This window comes from Watersipora subatra, chromosome 5 (assembly GCF_963576615.1).
Source record: "Watersipora subatra chromosome 5, tzWatSuba1.1, whole genome shotgun sequence".
In the NCBI taxonomy this organism is placed as follows: domain Eukaryota; kingdom Metazoa; phylum Bryozoa; class Gymnolaemata; order Cheilostomatida; family Watersiporidae; genus Watersipora; species Watersipora subatra.
The window spans coordinates 31,311,622-31,337,847 of NC_088712.1; the positions used below are offsets into that span (position 1 = coordinate 31,311,622).

A 26,226-nucleotide genomic window follows, 5' to 3' on the forward strand; every position below is an offset into this window, starting at 1 on the left:
AACAAGGGTGTCTCAATACTACACAAACTATTTGCAAGACTTTCTTACTTTATCCTATAGATAGAACAACTCCATCGTTACAATTTATCTACGGTCAACAGTGCATAGCTTTCATAAAGTTGATGAGGCTTTCATCGATCATGACAAGAGTAGGTACATTGTAAGTCAAGCAAATATTTATCGCCAAGGATTTTTGTACAGCCATCTGTATTACAATATCAAGGAAAGCTAACTCTGAGCGTTTGCTAAAACGCATCCTTTGCAAATACTTTTGTTGTGTTTAGCCTAGCTAAGTTCAATCTCAGCTGTCTCGCATACTCAATGATTGCAATAAGTGTACAGTTTACAGTACCTGAGTGTATGAGTCAGTATGCACAGTACCCGAGTGTATGAGTCAGTATGTACAGTACCCGAGTGTATGAGTCAGTATGTACAGTAACTGAGTGTATGAGTCAGTATGTACAGTAACTGAGTGTATGAGTCAGTATGTACAGTACCCGAGTGTATGAGTCAGTATGTACAGTACCTGAGTGTATGAGTCAGTATGTACAGTACCTGAGTGTATGAGTCAGTATGTACAGTACCTGAGTGTATGAGTCATATGCTTCCTTAAATTCCTTCACACATTTTCGCTCATCATCTCCAAACGTCTGCTCAAAGTCAAAGTCATCACCATTATTATTGTTCCGTTTGTTCAAGCTCAGACTTCCTACAAAAATTAGTTTATTTTAGTATTAACAATAAGATGAGTTGCCCAACTATCTTTCTAGAAAACTGAAAAACTATTCTTTTTTAAACAATGTGTGAATCTTATCTTTCCTTCAGTTTTCCATATTGCAAAGATTACTAGTTTCACAACCAGTCTAGTTTCTCGAATCAAAAGGCAAACTTTTTATGGGGTTATCCCCCATAAAGAGCGAAGCGAGTGTTTGGGAGATTTATGATAAATGCATATGTGCACAAAACTCCCGAAAAGTATCCATCAACGGCCATACCCAAACCCCTGTACCGAGATCCCATCTAAAAATTTAACCATTTTTCGGTGGAGTCGTTCAAGTGCAGTAATTATACAAACCACATATAAACCTATTTAAATATGTTACCAAGTTTTTGAAAAGTGTCAACAATATCCTAAAACCTACCTATCTGATCGGATTATACATAACTAGAAAGATTAATTTGGCCTAAAATCGCCATTAAAACCTGACAAACCTTTTTAATCAAAATTAAGGCCGGCCAACCGAATGCCCATAAAGCCGTGCGACAGATAGTAGTACCATAAAGCCGTGCGCATTTCACAAGAAAAACGTGCACATTTCACCAGTCTATAGCCAAAATTACCACTGGAATATCGTTTGTTGCTCTCTCGGAAGAGTATAGTTCATATTGTAAAAAGTTCGTTTCCTGGTACAACGGTAAAATATTGAGAATAGTAACTTTAAGATCTTGAGGTTAGATTTTACTGAACTATACTTTTTTCTATTATTAGGGACACTGAAAAATTTGCATACCTTCAGTAAAATCAAATTTCAAGATCTTAAAGTTACTATTCATCGGCTCACACAAACCAACTCTCAATATTTTACCGTTGTAACAGGGAACAAACTTTTTCCAATATGAACTATATTCTTGCCTCACTCGAGTTCGAAACATTAATGACTTATTTGTTAACAACTTCGCTAAGGAGCGCATCACTCAACTAGCTATCAATGATCAAATCCTACAACGTAAAAGAGAGACTAGATTGCGCGACCTTTAACAGAACACTGAACTTATCTAACAAACTACTTCTATTATTTTCTATATAAACTTTTTCTAAACACTTTATATGTCTCCTTTTCTATATTTCTATTATTATATATTTCCTTTGTTATTAATTCGTTTACAAAATACTTTACATATACTTATATAGGGCCTACATATAAATCTATTTACAACATTATTCTATATCATATACCATTATTCAATTTCTATTACCTAATATACAACTTTACATTCACCATATACTTTCCATTCACAACATTCCTAACTTTTTTCTATACTAACACTTCTAAAATGGAACTTTTTCACCTTCATCAATATATATTACACTACCAAATACAACTGTAATATCAACAATTAATCAATTACTCATATACCTGGTTTCAACTCAACTTTACCTCCAAAATAAATTGTTAGTTGCACCTTTTTGGAGTCGTGTTCTTTCAAATTGATTTTATACTATCTTGAACAACTCTCATTTGCACTATACTCTGTCAATTCCTGCTGACAACTACTTTTTCGACAACCAGCAGTACCCTTTCTTTTTTCCATTATTCCTTTGGTCGTGGACTGTATGCCAGGAGAATTTCTAGTAATATGAGGAGAAAATAATCGATAACATTGTTGCTGTGGCAGCCAGATATGCAGCTTTTGTGCTTTTTAGCTTAAAATGTAGAAGAGTTTTTTTACACTCATTTGTATTTCACTTTTACGATCAAATGATAAACTTTCGATTGCTATGTTATACAGTAAAATACTGCTCATCCACCTTCAGTGCTTTACACCTCCCATGTCATACATACATCATGCTTACAATCTAAGGATAGCGTCCCGAATGTAAACGTTATTTCTTATTGGTATAGACAGTAATCCATTGGGTGATGCAGCCCTAAGCATGATTTGTAACAACTGCATCTGTCATTCAACCGGAGAGGTCAATACACCCTTTCATCAGCAAACAGGAGTAACCAATGGCTTCTAAGTGCCAACAAGTAATTCTATGGAATAATTCTATGAAGTGTCACTTTTAAAAATGATGTTAATTATCTTTGCTCACTGATCAATAGTATGAATAAAAAACATGATCAGCGTTCTTTTCACCTTCAAGAGCCTAATTGTTTCATCAATGTAACACGCGGTCGAATCTGGACAATGTAAATACGATTAGTTTATAGCAGGGAGACTAGTGGCTTAATGATAACCTGGTGACCCTTTACAATGTACTCGTCCTGATGCTCTGCGCTTTGTCCTTCATTGATCATTTTCTTTTCTTGCCAAACATCGATTAAGAGTTTGTTTTAAGTTTTAGCGCAATGCTGACGGGCTCAGGATGTTCAAACCCTGACATTTCTTGTTGTTAACATAGCTGTTGCTAACACTAATCCGTGAATGCAGATTACAAACCTCCACATGCGTATACCACATGTTTAGGTTTCTATTTAGCTAGGAGATTTATGTCGATCATTTCAAGGTAGAGAACTGCCGGAGAGATTTTTGCGAGGACGACGCCATGCTTTTTATGAATAACTTGTGACAACATTGAATAATTTTGTAAAGAAGTGTAATGCATTGGGGATGGGGTTAGCTTTAAGTTTAATTTTAAAAGGTTTTGGAACTCAGCTACATTTACTAACTCTGCCTAGCGGCTAGTTTTTAATTTGAGGTAGTAGTTATTCTCCCTTGTGTTAAAAATAAAACTAATTATTCGCGAGTTTTAATAATTCGCGGAATTGACTGCACGTGAATTATTAAATCCATTGAATGATTTCATCCTGTAGGGTATCCTATGATATAGTATAATAGGACATAATACGATGTGATATGATTTTATCTTGTAGGGTATCCTATGATATAGTATAATAGGATGTGATATGATGTGATATGATTTCATCCTGTAGGGTATCCTATGATATAGTATAATAGAATATAATACGATGTGATATGATTTTATCCTGTAGGGTATCCTATGATATAGTATAATAGGATATGATACGATGTGATATGATTTTATCCTGTAGGGTATCCTATGATATAGTATAATAGGATATAATACGATGTGATATGATTTCATCCTGTAGGGTATCCTATGATATAGTATAATAGAATATAATATGATGTGATATGATTTCATCCTGTAGGGTATCCTATGATATAGTATAATAGGATATAATACGATGTGATATGATGTAATAAACTTAATCAAGTCACAATCAAGTGCTCTACTGATAGCAAAACACCTGTTGTAGGTTGTCAAAATCTGCAGCATGCTACTGATCAATGTTTGTTAAAGATTATCTGTTTATTAGTTTATTAATTGATGGAGACTCTACAGATGATGCACTGACAAGTGACTGGGAGGCTATTGGCAGCTAATTAAGATGCAAATAACAAGTTATTGATAAATTACTGGTAAGCAACTGTTTGGGAAATATAAAAAAGCGGGCAACTAACAAAAGATTGACAAGCAAGAGGCAAGTAAAACTTAAGAAGACATGGGAAACATGTGATTACGTAAACCGAATGAAAAGGAACGCAAAATTGAGCTGACACACTCTTTTACCTTTGACCGTCCGACTAGCTGCTTTCCCATTAGTTCCTCGATCTCTCGGTGTTTTTTGATGATTTGAAGGATTCCCTTTTGAAATTCTACTTTTTTCATTCACTGGCTGTGGGATCCGCCTTGGAGTCTACAAATAGTCAGAAAAATGTAATCTCTCGCCATTATTTTGTATATAAGGCTTTTTGAGAATTAAAGGGTTGCCCTATTTTAATTAATGGTAGATGTGAGTAAAAGGCTAGAAATGGCTAAATCACATTCTATAAGAGAGTTATAAAATGTCTTTAGAAACAATCAAATTGTTAACTTGGACAAATCTGTTATGCTGTTTATCAGTTATGTGGGTAACTCATCACGCATTTCTAACAAAAAATTAACTGTCACACTTAGAGTCTGTTTAAATTTTAAAACTAGAACTTAACACATAAGTTATCGCACTGAGTACTTTAGGTATCTCACTGAGTACTTTAGGTATTTCACTGAGTACTTTAGGTATCGCACTGAGTACTTTAGGTTTCTCACTGAGTACTTTAGGTATCTCACTGAGTACTTTAGGAGTTTAAGTATCTCACTGAGTACAAATTTTCATCTGAAGCTTACTACAGACACAATTAACCAACTCAACTAACGTCGGGTATCTAAGTTGGCTCACTTTATTTCATGAGAATTAAACAACTTTCTTAGACGGTTATTAACTTCATGCCGCTTGCATTTAGGCATTTACATAGGGTTAGCTGTAGTTAGCTGTAATTAAGGACTGCTGTAATGAGGAATTGAAACAGGAGAAAGTATGAAATGAGGATTTGCAAGAAAGTTAACAACTTTTCAGTTGCTCCTTGTTTATGATGTCGAGTTACGAGCTTTAAAAGTTGACTTGCAACAAAATTCACATTACCGTTATTTGATATGAAAAGATTCACCATGTCTTGCTCTGTTGTGTTGCAGGTGCAAAATAAGTGGAAAGGTGATTACAAGCTCTTAAAAGCTCAAAAACGAACAGAAAATCGCAGCCACACAAGACGGCCGTAGTTTGGATTCCCTTTCCAAAACGGCTCAAATGTGATGTAGTTGTCAGAGATGGTTTCTGTTTACACTTTTTTGCAACCTTATTCGCGGAAATATTTTCACAAATATACTTTACGCAGTGAATAAAACCATGTCTATTGTTCTTACGCGTCTGTTTTATCGTCATTGTAATGCTGTCACTTTTAGCACTGATATCTTATAACTTACCGTAAAAATCGTTAAACTTTTTAACCTTAGCTCGAAGGAGTACATATCATTGCCTGATAATCATGACGAACCTGTTGTTCACCTGTGATAATCAAAAAATGCTGCAAAAATTATTGCGAAGTATTTGGTCACATGATCAGATTACGACTTGACAATTGAATAATGCCGAAACAAAACTGGAAAGTAGCGAGCATCTATATTTGATATGGGGTCTTCGGTAAAACCCGAAGTGATTGTCATAAATTAGTACTACGATAAGTTTTATATTGAGCTTTTTATTGGCCATTCAATTCATGTGAGAACATACGTGACAAGACGATAACCAAATTTCGTGGTTACGTCATCGAAATAAAGAGATTCCAATCTACGGCCGCTTTTTGTTTTTGAGCATTTAAGAGCTTGTAATCACATTTCCACATATTTGGCACTTACAACACAACAGAGTAAGACATGGTGAATCTTTTGATACCAAATAACTGTAATGTGAATTTTGTTGCAAGTCAACTTTTAATCATTGACTGACTTTGGTAACTTTAATCATTGACTGACTTTGGTAACTTTAATCATTGACTGACTTTGGTAACTTTAATCATTGACTGACTTTGGTAACTTTAATCATTGACTGACTTTGGTAACTTTAATCATTGACTGACTTTGGTAACTTTAATCATTGACTGACTTTGGTAACTTTAATCATTGACTGACTTTGGTAACTTTAATCATTGACTGACTTTGGTAACTTTAATCATTGACTGACTTTGGTAACTTTAATCATTGACTGACTTTGGTAACTTTAATCATTGACTGACTTCGGTAACTTTAATTATTGACTGACTTTGGTAACTTTAATCATTGACTGACTTTGGTAACTTGTCGATGTCTACAACATCTGTTAAAACCAATTGTAGTTTAATAATAAAGCAATAATAATAAATATAATAACTATATCATATGGTTTTTTTTAAACAAAAACAATTTTTAATTACATTCAAAACAAAAGCCAAGAAATAAGACAAAAAATTGGATAACTGAACTTTTTGGATGATTTTCAGCCATTAGTTGACTCATTATAAGTGGATAGCCTATACGCACTGATATCTTATATATGAGGGTGCTGTTTCTTCACCCTTTTGTATATACAATTGTATATAGCTAATAACAACCAAACTATCGTGTGCACATGGAGCAACACTATGTAATCAACCTTGAACCCATAACACTAACAGAAAAATGCAAATTTGTACAGAAAATCTCATACGATGGAGTATATAAAACCATGTTAAAGTGTTTACACCAGAAATTGTAACAAATTGTTAGGTGAGAGAGTGATGTGAGAGGTGAAATATATTTGTAAACTCCATTTATGAATAACTAGATGAATGTCTGGAGTTGCACGAGTAACAAAAGAGAGCTTTTAAACACTGGCATGTAATGTCATTGCCATTGACTAAGTTCATTGATTAGACAAAAGCAAAAGTTGCAAATTGGCAAATTTAACCCTTTCACTGCTATCCATGTACAAATTTAGCTATCGGCCAGGTGCCAGCCATTTTATCGAAAATTGCCGATATTGCTTCATGATATGTATACAATATTTTTTCAATTTTAAACTCTATCTAGAACATTTTTCGTAACATATTTTATTTTGCGAACCTTTTAACTAACACTGCTATGCAAAAAATTCAATGTATTTGTACTTTGTGTGATGATAAAGCTATGTGAAGCGATAGTTACGAAGCTAAGACGATCCTCCACAATGTTCCTTACTCTTACAAAACTATTACTTTCACCACTATCAGAGTCACTGCTGATACTTTAATTATTTGTATAATCACGAAAATTTAAATCTGAATTGGCTATGACATCATCAACATAAGTAATTACCTGTTTTTTGACTCGCGTGCGGTACTTAATGAACTCACCCAAAAAATTGTTTGTTTTAGGTTAGTAGTTCTTAGACAAAAGTTTAAAATTGCTTCCTTAATTTAGGCTAATTTTATAAAGATATCTTCGGACAACGTTGCCAACATCATGAAAGTCCTAAAGACCGTGAGTTATGTTGTCAACAAATAATAAAATAAAGTTACTACGCAATTGCTGGGAAAGTCGCAATTATGCATATACGGCACTCGACCACAGAAAACGCATTTATGAGTCTATGGCATCGAAAGAGTTAAGTAATTTAAGCTATCCGCTTAACCTTGTCTAAATCCTTACTATAATAAGAGCTGCGTAGCCAGATTATAAGCCTTACATTATGCATAATGATCTTTCACACAATCAATCATAATTGTCAAGCGTGCAAGTGGTGACAATAGCACTTTTGAAAAAGCTTCAAACATGCGTATTTTGTATTTTAACCGGTGTAATGACTATGTGCTCAATTAATCCTACGCATCACAAGTAGGCAGTGTGGCTTGGTGGTTAGAATTTTTTCCTATAAACTTGGAGATTCTGAGTTTAATTCCAGTGTGACACAGAATTGTTCATTCGTTTCTCAAACCTTATTGGTAAAACTGGACACACAAATGACAGATCAACAGACTAGCGACAAACACTGAGATTTATACGCATGTATACAGACTAGCTAATTTCCCAACGCATGCAACGTTGGGAAATTGGGAAACTGCATGAGTAATAAAAAAGTTTTTGCACAGAAAAATTATTTTTAATTAACATGTACAACATTTACCATTCTAACTTTTAAATGAAGGTGTTTGTTTATTTTTGTTTGCTGTGTTTATTTCTGTGTAATTCATTCTGTACCAGCTGCAGTGCCTACTTCAGCTCTACGTTGTTGCAATAGTTTGGCAATCATGTGTGGATTTCGAGCATTTTCCTTCCTATATGGGCATGAATTTCTCTCCTGGAATGCCTTCATGCATAATGCTAACTGCAGTGTTAAGCATAAAGCCATTAAGATTGGCATATGTTATAAGTATGTGGACAATTTATTCCACAGTATAGCTCATTGGACATCACAGTGTATTGGATAAATGCTTGTCTGCAAAAGTGGACGTTCTGAGTTCAAATCCAGTGAGCAGCAGAATTTTCATTCTAAGACCTTTATTGCTATAACTGGGCATGTGAATGGACAGACAAACAGACAGAAACATATGGAGATTTATATATATACTAGCTGCATTACCCGCCTACAGGAACAGATTCACGCGCAGCATAAGGTTTATTGAGAGTTGTCTTTCATACTGTATAACAACCCCAAAATATGCAGTCTACTGAAATTGTTGCCATGATGTATTATTATGTAAATTGTCTACTGAAATTGTTGCCTTGAGTATGCATACACATATTACATGTCAATAATGTTGGAGAGAATAATGGAAATCTGCAATGTGTTTCACAGCTAGAAGCGTGTAAAATCTAGTAAATATTCTAGATTCATGTGTCTAGATTCATGCGTCCGTCCTCCATACCCGTCTATATTTGCAGTTGACGATCGCGTACTTCTGTCGCCGAGCCCCCGCCTTGGCTGACCAGTCTTTGCCCGCCGAGCTGTTGACAATCGTGCTCTTGCACTCGCCTCGCAATCAATTGCTTCGCACTCGCAATCAGTCGCCTCGCAATCACCTTGCAATCGATCGCCTCGCAATAAATCACCTCGCAATCAATCGCCTAGCACTCAATCGCTTCGCAATCAATCGCCTCGCAATCAATCGCCTCGCACTCGCCAACTCATTCATCTGGAAAGCTGCGCTTGGATACGCTCGCTGCACTCGGGACAAAAAAGGTCTCCCACGCCTCCCCGAGTAACGCCATGGCCCCAAACTGCTGGCTGCATTACCCATCCACGGGAACAGATTCATGTACAGCAAAAGGTTTATCGAAAGCTGTCTTTCATACTGTAAAACAACTACAAATATACAGTCTACTGAAATCTTTTGACCAGATCACACTATGCATACACATATGCAGTCATATATGTCAATAATGTTGGGAGAACAATGGAAATCTGCAATACGTTTTACAGCTAGTCTACAATGCACCAGTCTCAAACCACTCAAAGCGGCGTTGCCCTATTTGTGTACAGAGAACTGATAATGAAATTGACATTGCGAGGCAAACTGAAGTTCTTCAACCTGGCAGTATTGAAAAGTTTTGCATCTTCTAAAAAATTATACAAAATATTTTGCTATCGCCAGCATTTATTAAATGGAGACTACATGCTTAAAACACTAATCATAGCTCACCAATTTTTCGTCTATAGCCTGTGTTTTGACATGGTATATACAAACAGTAATGAGGTTGTGTCGATAAAGTTTCTATGTATAACAGCACAGACAGTATGATGTCAAGGCAGATACAGCATTGGCACCTTACAATAATAAAACATAACGCCAACATGATAGCCTTTTTATGAGATACAATAAGGATAACGAATGCATGAAAAAATATATATATATATACTGAAAAATATGTTAGAAAATGCTGCATGTGGTATGGCAACATGAAGAACATAGCATGACATAACAATAACACGATGTTAGTTCAACGCAACACTTGCGGATAACAACATCTTTTGTTTTTCTGTCGGGTGTATGAACAAACAGTTTTCGGCTTGTGCCTACGTTTTAGCAGGCGACGTACAGCTGGTCATGGCCAAAGCAGGGTGACAGTAAGTCGATATTGGCTACTCTCTTTCTTTTCACCATCGCCTATCGCAACCCTCAGAGTACTTGTGCAAGTTCTGTAGTAGTAAGTTACAGTAGGCCTACTCGTAGCTGAAAAAAAAAATTAGTAACTCAGCTGCTGAAGGAAATGAACTTGTCCAACTATAACGAACAGTGGCAAATCCAATGTTATTAAGTAGTTGAGGTGTGGCAATTCATAGGCAATACAACATTGAATAAAACGTACTAACCTTTTCGATGTAGAAATTTAGTAGGTAAAATGCAGTAGCAGTACCCGTACAAGTTCTGTAGTAGCTGTAGTTCTGTCGTACTCGTAGCTGGAAAAAAGCAAAAGTAACTCAGAAGGAAATGAAAATGTTAACTATCACAAACAGTGGCAAATCCAATGTTTTCAACCCTTTCACCGAAGTAGACTCATTTATGCGTTTTCTATGGTCGACCACCGCAGACACATTTTTTGCGACTTTCCCAGCAATTGCTAGTAACTGAATTTTATTATTCGTTGATAACATAACCAATGATCCTTAGGACTTTTATGGTAGTGATAGTGTTGTCCTAAGATTTCTCTACAAAATTAGCCCAAAGTTTAATATTTTAATCTTTGTTTGGGGATTTCCAACTTGAAAACGAACATTTTTGTGTAAGTTCATCAGAGGCGTCCGAATTAAAAAAACAAATAACTACTTATGTTGATGACATTATAGCCGATTGAGATTTTTGTGATTACACAGAAAATTAAAATAGCAATAGCAGCACTGACTCTGATGGCGATGAAAGTAATGGTTTTGTAAGAATAAGGAACATCGTAGAGGATCGTTTTGCTTTGTAGCTTCACATCGCTTTATCAATGCACAAAGTATAGATACAACAAATTTTTTGTATAGCACTGCTTGTTAACATGTTGGCAAAATGAATTATATAACCAAAACAAACGTTCTAGATGGAGTTTGAAATTGAAAAAAATATTGTATACATACTAAGCAATATCGGCAAAATGGCTGGCAGTAGGCCAAATTCAGGGTTGGGTAATTGATTTTATTTCAAATAGATCTATTTGCAAATTCAAATAACAATTACTATATTTATTTGATTTGGTTTCAAGAATTTTCAGTATTTGGTATTTTATTTGGTATTTAGTTCTTAGATTTCTGAGTATTTGGTATTTGATTTTGAAATTTCCCAGTCTTACTATTTGATTTGGTATTTAGTTTTGAGAAATTTTAGTAGTTGGTATTTTATTTGATATTTGGTCCTGAGATTTCCCAGTATTACTATTTTATTTGATATTTGGTTCTATGACTTCCTAGTAGTTACTATTTGATTTGGTATTTGGTTTGGGTAATTTTTAGTATTTGGTATTTTATTTGATATTTTTGTTCTGAGATAGCCCAGTATTTAGAATTTTATTTGGTTCTGAATTTATAAATATTTGCTAATTTATTTGGTAATGTTCGGTATAATTGAGATTGTCCAGTATCTGGCATTTGCTTTGGTATCATAATTTGGTTTATAATTGGCCAATATTTTTTCTGGTATTTTGGTTAATTATTTGGTATATTTTCTAGTATTTGGTGCTTGATATTCGTTAATATTTTGCATTCTGATCATCAATTTTGATTTCGGTTGGTGTAAGTTTAGAACCGCTAGCTAGAAATAATATGGATATTTGACTGATGTTTAGAAAGCTTCTCCTTTACAGCTCACATTTAACGGCAACCCAGTACAGAAACCATCAAACCTCCCCTTTGTCTTTGGCCTGCATTGCGCTTGTATGTAAAACAACACCCACCCAAGTCGCATGTTACTCATGATTTATAATCCCGGACTCCCGAGTGAAAAGTAGTAAGTACTTATGAACAATGAAGGCAAAGAAAACATCAAAGAATCCACTAATACTTATCTAATGGTTTTGCAGCCTGGCTGGCTAAGTTGAATCATTGTCACCCTGTGCGCAGTATATTAATTGGCGAAAATTTGGAGGAAAAGACATTTGATTCGGAAATTTCACAATATAACTATTTGATATCCAAAAATTGCAGAGTTTGGTAATTTATTTGGTATTTTAATATAAAATTTCCCCTTATACCTATTTGATACTGATATTTCCAAGTATTTGATATTTTATTTGGTATTTTGTTTTGAAATTTCCAAGTATTACTATTTGATTTGGAATTTGGTTTCAAGAATTGCCAGTATTTGGTATTTTGTCTTGGGATTTTTACGTATTACTATTTGATATTTGGTTTGAAAAATTGCCAGTATTTGGTATTTCACTTGGTATTTGGTTCTCAAATTTTCCAGTGGTACTATTTGATTTGGTATTTGATTTACAAAATGGTGAGTATTTGATATTTTATTTGGTATTTGGCTCTGAGATTTTCAAGTATTTGGTATTTTATTTGGTATCAAGTTATGATATTTTTCAGTATTTGGTATTCTAATTGGTCTGCCAAATTGGCCACTTACCAAACAGTGAGGCCAATAGCTAAATTTGTACATGGACGCAAGTGAAAGGGTTATGTAGTGGAAATGTGGCAATTCATAGACAATACAACATTGAATAAGAAGTACTTACCTTTTTTATGTAGAAATTTAGTAGGTGAGAACTGCGTTTTTTTCAGTGAGCGCAAGAAACCAATGTTCGCGCGACCTTCTCGGTACACGTTGGCAGTAAATATTAATCGCATGTGAATTACTATTCATTAATTTATTTTATTTGATGATAAGTACATTTGTATAGCTGTATAAGCGCCTTTGTATAGGCCGCAGAACTCAGGACGGTGTTTTTTAACACGGCAGCAACCTTGCTGTTGCAAACGCACCAGTGTCGTTGGGAACTGTAAAGAGGCGCGCTAACCAGAGATCACGTCATTTTTGTGTGAAAACGGCAAACAATGAATAGGTTATGTATAGAGGCGTGTACTAACTGGAGATTCCCGTTAATGCGCCCTAGATACTTAGTAGCGGCTAATAGTCCGAAAAGTGCGGTACTCCATAAGGCGGACACTCAATCACACTCGCAGACAGACAGACAACGATTGCCGTTTATATAGTAGATAAATCTCCATGTTCATCTGTATTGTTTTTCCGAATAGATGTATATATATATACGTATATAAGTATAATATCTATCATATATACATAGGTATATATAGATATATATAGATTATCTACATAATCGATAATCTATATATACACTAGATTATAACACTTATCTCTAATTTATAGTTTTTATTCGATTACAATATACCCAAAAATCTAGTCTTAAAATCAACAAAATAAGTTTGAGTCTGTGGCAACACTACTAAAACCACAAGGATAAACATAAATTCTTTATGGAAATGCTTTTTAATTTCAGAGCTTATATGCTAACTGTTGGGATTTTTAAGACATTACATTTTTAGTTATTGAAATTTTTTTTTATTCATTTAAAAATATCTCTACTGCTGACAACATGAGTATACATATGAAGAGAAGATATTTCTACTGCTGACAACATGAGTATACATATGAAAAGAGGATATTTCTACTGCTGACAACATGAGTATACATATGAAGAGAAGATATTTCTACTGCTGACAACATGAGTATACATATGAAAAGAGGATATTTCTACTGCTGACTACATGAGTATACATATGAAGAGAAGTTATTTCTACTGCTGACAACATGAGTATACATATGAAGAGAAGTTATTTCTACTGCTGACAACATGAGTATACATATGAAGAAAAGTTATTTCTACTGCTGACAACATGAGTATACATATGAAGAGAATATATTTCTACTGCTGACAACATGAGTATACATATGAAGAGAAGATATTTCTACTGCTGACAACATGAGTATACATATGAAGAGAAGATATTTCTACTGCTGACAACATGAGTATACATATGAGAAGATATTGCTACTGCTGACAACATAAGTATACATATGAAGAGAAGATATTTCTATGGCTGACAACATGAGTATACATATGAAGAGAAGATATTTCTACGGCTGACAACATGAGTATACATATGAAGAGAAGATATTGCTACTGCTGACAACATGAGTATACATATGAAAAGAAGTTATCTCACAACAATTACCATCAATAGAAGGTTTTAACTATGCAGATTTATTGACTAGACAGATGCAAAAATAGAGCCAGGCTAGCATTACATAAGAAAAATCTTAATGGAATAGAACAATTTTTAGTGAAACTAATTTATTTAGAGCTCTGAGCATGATTCTCACAAGTTTACTAAAAATGTATGTCCTATATAACAGGTTATATTATAAAATGACTATTGATTACTTCAATAAAGATTGCTTATAATAATAATAACAAGTTATTTCTCTTCCGGCAGATAGCAACTGATAACTAAAAATTGAGAATATGGTAGTAAAGACGCTACTTCATAAGATATCCAAAGCGTAATGAGACTGACTGGTTGGTGGCAAAGTATACAACTTCGAAACATCAACTTGCGAATCCGATCTATTTATGGTCTAGGCTACTAAAGCCCTGACAATGAATAATAAGGAAACCAACAACATGATCTCTAGCAAGAAATATGCCAAAATGACTGCTACTTTGCCTTTCCAAATGAACTACTACGTATACTCGGAATACTTTAGGCAGAGTATAAATAAGTAAGTACATAAGTGAATAAGTACATAAGTGAATAAGTAAGTACATAAGTGAATAACTAAGTACATAAGTGAATAAGTAAGTACATAAGTAAGCACATAAGTTCAATAAACTGAAGATTATTATTAGCTTGATAAAGAATTAGTTGCGAGCAGAGTATTATTATTATTGTTATTAGTATTAGCATCATAGAAACTGTCTTCACAATCAAGTGGTTGGAAGAAAGTAAGCCCAGGCCTTGGCTTGAAAACTTTTTCTACTGAAGTTTTACAATCGTTTAGAATTGTTTCAAAAGACAGTTTATCGCCGATCTCAGCGGGAGATGAGATGAGCTGGCTAGATATTGTCCCACGCGCTCCAATAACTATAGTTATCACTTTTGGGTGGACATGCTAGTCTTTGAAACTCAAATTCCAGTCATTTATACTTCTCCTTCTTATCTTCTTTCCTTTCAACCCTGGTCTCTCCTGGGATTGTTATATCAATAATTTACACTTGGTTCCTTCTTTGTTGACTAGTACTAAATCTGTTTTCCTGGCCTCGATTATCTTACCAGTCTGAATGTTGAAGTCCCATAACAGCTTCATTTTGTCATTCTCAGACACTGGCTTTGGTAATATGATCCTCCTCATAGTCAACTTTCACTACACAATTTAGACTATCTGCCATTCACACAATACATCATATTGTTTTCATGTTGGCTTTCCATCTTCAGAAGGTCCAAAACCGTCAAATTAAAATCCTGGTCACAAACTTTTATGTACTGAGTCAATCATTTGCAATAGTGGCCACTGACTAATTTGGATGGCGTCAAAAAGCTACTTAGTAACGGTCGATTTGTTCTCCAGCAGGATTGAGATAGATCTTTTCATGACCATTACAGCAATCATGGTTATTTTCAAATTGAAAGCCCATTTCGTCAGATTCAAATCACCACTTCAGCTAATAACTGACAATGGCCCTCAGTTTTGCTCCAAAGACTTCATTCAATCAGTTTGTCCAAACTTGAGATATTGAACAAATCACCAGTGTGCCTGCACATGGCCAGTCCAGTGGTCTAGCAGAATGGGCCATACAAACTGCAAAGAAACTGACGAAGAAGAGAAGGAAGAGATATGTACATTTCTATCTTAAATCTGTGTAATAATCCTCGAGGTGAGCATGGGTCACCCACCCATAGAAACATCAGTTGTAGAACAAGGCTACCTCTACCTATGGCCAATGCGCTATTAAACCCAAAGGCCATAAACAATGAGCCTGTTCAACATGAACTGTCAGAGCAACGCAAGTTTCAGGTCACATACTCCAATCTCTACAGGAGACAAGTATCCATATTAGAACCAAGAGATTGTATCAGAATGGAAACAGATGTTTGTAATCTTTTCGTGTGATCTTTGAGAGTTGACTTACAATATGACTGACTGTTTTATCCATTGTCTTACAATCTAAATTTAGCATCATTATTGCTCTATTCAATCCTTGCTTTCCTGTAATTGGTTTGCAGTGCTTGGTCTTGTGCTACCAGTGCTTGGTTTTGTGCTGTCAGTGCTTGGTCTTGTGCTGTCAATGCTTGGTCTTGTGCTGTCAATGCTTGGTCTTGTGCTGTCAGTGCTTGGTCTTGTGCTGTCAGTGCTTGGTCTTGTGCTGCTATTATCAAACTCTCTACTTCCTGCGTTAGGATTCCTCTTGTCATCCACTTTCAGATCTCTGGTGCTGCCTGCTCACTTTTTTGCCTTCGATATTGCCCATTCATCGGTTCCTGTGTCTATTCATCTAGCCATGCACTTGTCTGTATCTATCTATATTCTGATCTTGACGTCTTTTTCATCGGAAGTTACAAGTTCACCTGAATTACATATTATTCTTATCATTGCTATTATTTTTTATTGGTTTTATCATAGCTTTAAATGGTGTAGTTTTCTGTCATTGACCTGGTTCCACTAGGCTGGGATAGACAGGACCTTCCCAAGGATGTTAGCCAATCCTAACAGAGTTGTCTCTTGTATTTCTTCACATCAACTCTAAGTTGAGCCATCCAATTAGTCACCCAATGTTTGGCACCACAAAGTCCTACGACAATGGTGATGACTTGCACTGTCGTTTTCCCACATCTGAGCTACCTGTAATGCCAGGTCCTGGAAACTTCCAACCTTTTCTGACACTTTCTCTCACCCGGAAATCAGCAGGAACAGCAATATTTACAATAAGTATTTCTGACCTCAGCTTGTCTACTACCACAAAATCAAACCTACAGAATCAAACCAAAGATCTTTACATTCTCATTTTCCAAGACTGACTCAGCCCAGTGGTCAAACCAGTTCTTGCTTTTTGGGACTCCACGAGTACCACACAATTCCCAGTGAATGGTTGAAGCCACACGGGGGGTCTCTTTTCATATCCTCCTTGTGCTAACTTCTCAAATTTACTCAGCAGGTGCATCAAAGTTTCATTCCGCTCATCACACATCTTAGACTTAATGCTACCATTTCTTTTATGGCGTTCGCCTTGTAATTTTTTTGTGAGGAGTGCCTGATATTGAGCAGCTAAAATTAATCCTTCAGTTTCTTCCTTCAGCCATCCAGTTTTTAACAAATTCTAAGAGTGAGTGTCTGTTTCCTTTACAATTCGATGATACTGACCATAAAGAGCCTTTTTCTATCCCGTGTTATTTCCTGTTCTCCTGCTGTCTTTCACAAAATCACCCAAAAATAGTCTGACAAACTACATTCCTCAATCTTCACCCAATCATCAATTGAAACCATTGCTTTACCTCCTACATCTCTGCTAATATACAGTCTGTCTACATATGCTTTTAGGTGGAGGGCACGATCCCTAGTCATCAGTTCTTCTTTCCATCTCTTTCAACTCATCAACAGTCCAATCAACTATTCCTGCCGTGTTATGCACTGCTGCCACCGCTCATGCGTTATTGCTTTAACTATATCCCTCTGTTCAGTTTCGACTCAAGCACTTTAGCACAATTTTTATTGTTATATAAACTGTTTTCACAACTAAGTGGTTGGTTGTAAGGGAGCCCTAATTTTAGCTTGAAACCAAAAGGGTTATCATTTTTATGATTATTGCTACTAGAGTCTTCCTTAGAATCGGGGCAGTTCTTAGTAGCGCTGTTTTTTAAATGTTTCGAAAGACAGGTCAGTGCCGACCTCAGCGAGATTTGAGATAAGCTGGCTGGATATTGTCCCAAGCACACTAACCTCTGTAGGTATTATTTTTGGTTGGACATACCACTGCCTTGGAAGCTCAAATCCCAGCTTTTTATACTTTTCCTTCTTTTCATCTTCTTTACTATCAACTCTTGCATCTCTTGAAATTGCTATATTATTATTGGAGCTGCACAATAATAAAAATTAATCGTGATTAATAACTGGTCTCTGAACCATTTAATCTTCGATTAATCTTAGCATTAATTTAGCAAAAACCTGCATATCCGATAACAAATAAGACAGCTACATATAAATTAATGTTGTTTGAGACAATTATTGTTAACAGATGTACATGGTATGTAAAATGTACATAAGTTACAATGTAATAATTATTATGAATTTGAAAATAGTCTATGAAAGTCTATAATTAAACCAGCTTTGGGTTGAGGCAGCACAGTTTATTGACAATATCCGAATGAGGAGATGCCATTATCCTACATACAATATTGTCCGCTTGAGAGAATAGACGCTTACAGGGGACAGTATTGGCGGTAGTAAGTAGTTATTGTCTGTGGCAACTGGTGATGATTTCTGAGCGGAAGGATGAGAATTAGGATGAGACTCGAATATAATATGTATATTCGAGTGTATAAAACATCAGCAATATACTCGTGGCCTGTTGTCCGCCGCAATATAACATTAACATAGCATGTCACTACCTTGTAATTTACTAACAAATAAATATTACGACAATACTTTCTTACCAATAAGGTACAACCACAATCACTTTGTCCTTAACTATGAAACTATATAAGAGTAATTATTACTCTTATATATACTTTGCATTCTGTGTCTGCCTTTATAATATTATGTCTTATCGGTAATACTTTATTAGTTTGACCGTATTTGAGCCGAGGTGTTAGCGGCCCAGGTGTTAGCGGCCCAGGTGTTAGCGGCCCAGGTGTTAGCGGCCCAGGTGTTAGCGGCCCAGGTGTTAGCGGCCCAGGTGTTAGCGGCCCAAGTGTTAGCGGCCCAGGTGTTAGCGGCCCAGGTGTTAGCGGCCCAGGTGTTAGCGGCCCAGGTGTTAGCGGCACTATTAATCATTTATGCTTATACGGTTTTCTAACTGGTTCAATTATACGGTCTGGGGAGAAAATGTATGTATATATAGGGAGCGCTCTCGCTAGGAGAACATAGTAGTCGCAGCTCCACGTCTAATAAAAACCCCTTCGGAACAAAAAAAACAAAAAACCATATTCAGTCTAACAGTTTATGCACTATATTGCAATAATGCAATATAGAGCGTGCCGAGTGAAGGCTGGCAACCTCCTATACAATATATTAAACCATACAAAGAAGAAACATCCTATAGAACATATTAAACAATACAAAGAAACAACACCATGATCATCAAGGTCACATTTTATTTGGAGATTAACTGTTATTATAACTACTACTATTATAGTTATTATGACCGATGTCCTTATAACTAGTCTGAAATAATAGATATCGCTAATGTTTTACTTTCAGATTTACAAATAAGCATCTGTATATAGTTGACTCAAAACAATTTCAGTAATGAGTTTATGGTAAGCTGCAATATTATTTATTTTAATTCTTTAATAACAAAAATAATTGTTGCTAGTAATAGTTGGCCAAAGTTGTGAGCATCTGAGCAGTTGCGTGTTGAAAAACATGATAAGCGTGAATGTTCTTACCTCTTGATCTTCTGAGCTATTGATCTTTTCATCTTCCGTCGTGTTGTTTCTCTGGTTTGACTCATCGTGTTCCACCATGTTCTTTAATTCTTCCTCTTCGGACCCTGAATCACCATATGCATAACCACCTGCCTCATCCTGTCAAGACTAAATGTATTAGCTGTCTTACACTCTATCATACTATCATAACAATAATAGTATTACACTCTACCATACTAGCATAACAATAATAGTATTACACTCTATCATACTATCATAACAATAATAGTATTACACTCTATCATACTATCATAACAATAATAGTATTACACTCTATCATACTATCATAACAATAATAGTATTACACTCTATCATACTATCATAACAATAATAGTATTACACTCTATCATACTATCATAACAATAATAGTATTACACTCTATCATACTATCATAACAATAATAGGATTACACTCTATCATACTATCATAACAATAATAGTATTACACTCTATCATACTATCATAACAATAATAGTATTACACTCTATCATACTATCATAACAATAATAGTATTACACTCTATCATACTATCATAACAATAATAGTATTACACTCTATCATACTATCATAACAATAATAGTATTACACTCTATCATACTATCATAACAATAATAGTATTACACTCTATCATACTATCATAACAATAATAGGATTACACTCTATCATACTATCATAACAATAATAGTATCACACTCTATCATACTATCATAACAATAATAGTATCACACTCTATCATACTATCATAACAATAATAGTATTACACTCTATCATAACAATAATAGTATTCCACTCTATCATACTATCATAACAATAATAGTATTACACTCTACCATACTAGCATAACAATAATAGTATTACACTCTATCATACTATCATAACAATAATAGTATTACACTCTATCATACTATCATAACAATAATAGGATTACACTCTATCATACTATCATAACAATAATAGTATTACACTCTACCATACTATCATAACAATAATAGTATTCCACTCTATCATACTATCATAACAATAATAGTATTACACTCTATCATACTATCATAACAATAATAGTATCACACTCTATCATACTATCATAACAATAATAGTATTACACTCTACCATACTATCATAACAATAATAGTATTCCACTCTATCATACTATCATAACAATAATAGTATTACACTCTATCATACTATCATAACAATAATAGTATCACACTCTATCATACTAGCATAACAATAATAGTATTACACTCTATCATACTATCATAACAATAATAGTATTACACTCTATCGTACTATCATAACAATAATAGTATTACACTCTATCATACTATCATAACAATAATAGGATTACACTCTATCATACTATCATAACAATAATAGTATCACACTCTATCATACTATCATAACAATAATAGTATTACACTCTATCATACTATCATAACAATAATAGGATTACACTCTATCATACTATCATAACAATAATAGTATTACACTCTATCATACTATCATAACAATAATAGTATTACACTCTATCATACTATCATAACAATAATAGTATTACACTCTATCATACTATCATAACAATAATAGTATTACACTCTATCATACTATCATAACAAAAATAGTATTACACTCTATCATACTATCATAACAATAAAAGCATTACACTCTATCATACTATCATAACAATAATAGTATCACACTCTATCATACTAGCATAACAATAATAGTATTACACTCTATCATACTATCATAACAATAATAGTATCACACTCTATCATACTAGCATAACAATAATAGTATTACACTCTATCATACTATCATAACAATAATAGTATCACACTCTATCATACTATCATAACAATAATAGGATTACACTCTATCATACTATCATAACAATAATAGTATTACACTCTATCATACCATCATAACAATAATAGTATTACACTCTATCATACTATCATAACAATAATAGTATTACACTCTATCATACTATCATAACAATAATAGTATTACAATCTATCATACTATCATAACAATAATAGTATTACACTCTATCATACTAGCATAACAATAATAGTATCACACTCTATCATACTATCATAACAATAATAGTATAAAACTCTATCATACCATCATAACAATAATAGTACTCCACTCTATCATACTATCATAACAATAATAGTATTCCACTCTATCATACTATCATAACAATAATAGTATTACACTCTATCATACTATCATAACAATAATAGTATTACACTCTATCATACTATCATAACAAAAATAGTATTACACTCTATCATACTATCATAACAATAAAAGCATTACACTCTATCATACTATCATAACAATAATAGTATCACACTCTATCATACTAGCATAATAATAGTATTACACTCTATCATACAATCATAACAATAATAGTATTACACTCTATCATACTATCATAACAATAATAGTATTCCACTCTATCATACTATCATAACAATAATAGTATTACACTCTATCATACTATCATAACAATAATAGTATTACACTCTATCATACTATCATAACAAAAATAGTATTACACTTTATCATACTATCATAACAATAATAGTACTCCACTCTATCATACTGTCATAACAATAAAATCATGCTAGTGAATACACTGGTAGTGAACACACTGGTAGTGAACACACTGCTAGTGAATACACTGGTAGTGAACACACTGGTAGTGAACACACTGCTAGTGCGCACACTGCCAGTCAATCAAGAGTTCACAACTGTTTTCTTAAACAACACTATTTGAGATGTGGTTACAAAGCAAGAGCAAACATTTTCAAGAACAGCTTAACGAATCAGCTATTTAACAATGATAAAAAATGTAATTATATAATACTTCGCATGACCTCTATATATACCTCACTCTCCGTGTATATGACCAACTCATGCTGCTTGTGAGATTGGTTCTTAACTGGAGATGGACCTACTCCGCCATTCACTTGGCTGTTGCCCTTCGCTTTCTTCTTCATGACCGCAGTCTTCTTTTCAGCAATAATTGATGCATTTTTGGACACTCGTTGCCGTGGCTTCAAATAATAGCCATATTCAAGAACATTTGCTTGCAAAATCGGGCAATTATTTGATCCATGGAGTTATCTGTCCTTGAACTTCAACAAAGTGCCATATAATTTAGTACCACTGCCAGCCTTACTACATCACTGTCAGTAAAGCCAGGCCTAAAAAGTTCACTCCACGAATGGAAGGAAACTTTGTAGACAAGTGTGGTTGTGCAGAAGCATTTCAAGTCGTAATCTTTTCTGACAATTGTGGAGTATGTCTGACCAGCGTGGAGTATGTCTGACAAGTATGGAGTATGTCTGAGAAGTACGGAGTACGTCTGCCAAGTATGAAGTATGTCTAATAAGTATGGAGTATGTATGACAAGTGTTGAGAATGTCTGACAAGTGTGGAGTACGTCTGCCAAGTATGGAGTACGTCTGACAAGTGTGGAATATGTCTGATAAGTGTGGAGTATGTCTGAAAAGTATGAACTATGTCTGACAAGTATGGAGTATGCCTGACAAGTATGGAGTCTGCCTGACAAGTATGGAGTATGCCTGACAAGTATAGAGTATGTCTGACAAGTGTGGAGTATGTCTGACAAGTGTTGAGTATGTCTGACAAGTATGGCGTATGTCTGACAAGTGTGGAGTACATCTGACAAGTATGGCGTATGTCTGACAAGTGTGGAGAACGTCTGCCAAATCTGGACTAAGTCTAATAAGTATGGAGTATGTCCGACAAGTGTGGAGTATGTCTGACAAGTATGGAGTACGTTTGAAAAGTATGGAGTATGTCTGACAAGTGTGGAGTACGTCTGACAAGTACGGAGTATGGACTAAATATTGGAATGAAGCAGTTTGTCTTTTCTAAAGTAGCATCAGTTTTATCAGTTGCACTTAACTAATAATACTTTATTTAGGAAAGTATTTTTTTCCTTAGTCACATTCCCAAAACATTGTTGAGACTTATTATGTTCCAGCAGTGTAATCGATAAAAAATAAGAAAACTTTCAATTATTTTTGAAGTCATTCTTAACAATGGCAAGATGCCTACACACCGAAAATGGCGAATTGTCTACCCACTAATGATGGCGAGTTGTCTAGGCAGCAATAATGTCATGTTGCCTAAAAATAAATATCTCATCTCAATACTGACAAGTCACTTATTCATCGAGTATGGCAAGTCAGCAGTAGTAAGACATAGTCTAAAGCACCCACCTGACCACTACTTATCTAGGTTGTACTAGTATTTGTGGCCAGTCACCCTAAAAACTGTAGTTTCCTTACCTGTAAAGCCATTGCTGGACTAGATTTTATTTTATATCAACTCCATTTCAGTATTCTAACAGCGGAAATAGACAAAAGGTCATCACCATTCCTATGTGTAATAGATACCATGTTCTTCTACACCACTTGAGCCTGTAATGGTAGATGTAACATAGCTTATCAAAAAAGCAATATTTGGTTGTTAGGCAAACATGTGTGTTGTATTGTTTATCACTATTGTCTTACACCCTCCTTAACACAAATATTGATCGAAGGATTAACAACTCATTGTTCCAGTCAGCTTTGACATCATTCAATAAATATAATATAGCGAGTTTCCTTTGTTTATAAGACTTAATGTAATAGCGGGGTGTGTCTTCTCTAAATGACAATCGCCCCTAGAACCAAAATGACTAATCATAATTGGAGCTTATAAAAAGCAGAACCGCTCAACAAGAGCCAGAGAGCTTCTGAGAGTAGCTTATAGGAAAATGGGTTTTGTACATTGTTAATAGATAACAAAACAACTGGCAAAGATTTTCTCTGAAAGGTTGAAATATTTGATCTGAAAGACATGTTAGACATCATATATTGTCTTCTGAAAGACAAATATGATGTCCGAGATAGTTCACCTGAAAGGCTGGTTCTCATATATCGCGGTATGACAATGGTAATCCCACAAATGTCGACCGTTTGTGATAACACTGTTTACTCTATCACAAACCCATCCATGTTTACATCAGCGTATAGTCCATGACATAATGTTTACATCAGCATATAGTCCACGACATAGTGTTTACATCAGTGTATAGTCCATGACATAGCGTTTACATCAGCGTATAGTCCATGACATAGCGTTTACATCAGCGTATAGTCCATGACATAGTGTTTACATCAGCATATAGTCCATGACATAGTGTTTACATCAGTGTATAGTCCATGACATAGTGTTTACATCAGTGTATAGTCCATGACATAGTGTTTACATCAGTGTATAGTCCATGACATAGTGTTTACATCAGCGTATAGTCCATGACATAGCGTTTACATTAGCGTATAGTCCATGACATGGTGTTTACATCAGCGTATAGTCCATGACATAGTGTTCACATCAGTGTATAGTCCATGACATAGTGTTTACATCAGTGTATAGTCCATGACATAGTGTTCACATCAGTGTATAGTCCATGACATAGTGTTTACATCAGCGTATAGTCCATGACATAGTGTTTACATCAGCGTATAGTCCATGACATAGTGTTCACATTAGCGTACAGTCCATGACAGTGTTTACATCAGCGTATAGTCCATCACATTGTGTTTACATCAGCGTATAGTCCATGACATAGCGTTTACATTAGCGTATAGTCCATGACATGGTGTTTACATCAGCGTATAGTCCATGACATAGTGTTCACATCAGTGTATAGTCCATGACATAGTGTTTACATCAGTGTATAGTCCATGACATAGTGTTCACATCAGTGTATAGTCCATGACATAGTGTTTACATCAGCGTATAGTCCATGACATAGTGTTTACATCAGCGTATAGTCCATGACATAGTGTTCACATTAGCGTACAGTCCATGACAGTGTTTACATCAGCGTATAGTCCATCACATTGTGTTTACATCAGCGTATAGTCCATGACATAGCGTTTACATTAGCGTATAGTCCATGACATGGTGTTTACATCAGCGTATAGTCCATGACATAGTGTTTACATCAGTGTATAGTCCATGACATAGTGTTTACATCAGTGTATAGTCCATGACATAGTGTTCACATCAGTGTATAGTCCATGACATAGTGTTTATATCAGCGTATAGTCCATGACATAGTGTTTACATCAGTGTATAGTCCATGACATAGTGTTTACATCAGCATATAGTCCATGACAGTAGTCTTATCGTTTGTTTAATGTGCAAAAGCAGCCCACTTCAAGCCAGGGTTGGAAAAAACCACAGTTTTTATGAAAAAACCAGGTTTTTTTGGTTTAAACCGGTTTTAATGGTTTAAACCGGTTTTTATGGTTTTTATAATTTTACCAAGGATTTTACAATTTTAAGTCACAGTCAAAATTAACATCACGTACTATAGCTGCATGTATTGAACATTGCAGAGTATTGAACATACATACTGTATGTGGAAT

At 34.8% G+C, this 26,226-nt stretch overlaps 1 protein-coding gene across 1 annotated transcript in view; it reads right to left on the reverse strand.

Moving 5' to 3' along the window:
• Positions 1 to 24,105, reverse strand: part of LOC137397281 (uncharacterized) — a 47,002-nt gene extending 22,897 nt beyond the window's left edge. The window contains exons 1-5 of the mRNA XM_068083570.1: positions 24,094 to 24,105; positions 22,663 to 22,830; positions 19,722 to 19,859; positions 4,322 to 4,448; positions 580 to 709 (exon numbers count right to left, since the gene is read on the reverse strand). Coding sequence (XP_067939671.1) covers positions 580 to 709; positions 4,322 to 4,448; positions 19,722 to 19,859; positions 22,663 to 22,830; positions 24,094 to 24,105 — 575 coding nt within the window. The remainder of the gene's footprint in view (positions 1 to 579; positions 710 to 4,321; positions 4,449 to 19,721; positions 19,860 to 22,662; positions 22,831 to 24,093) is intronic.
• Between the last annotated feature and the right edge of the window lie 2,121 nt (positions 24,106 to 26,226).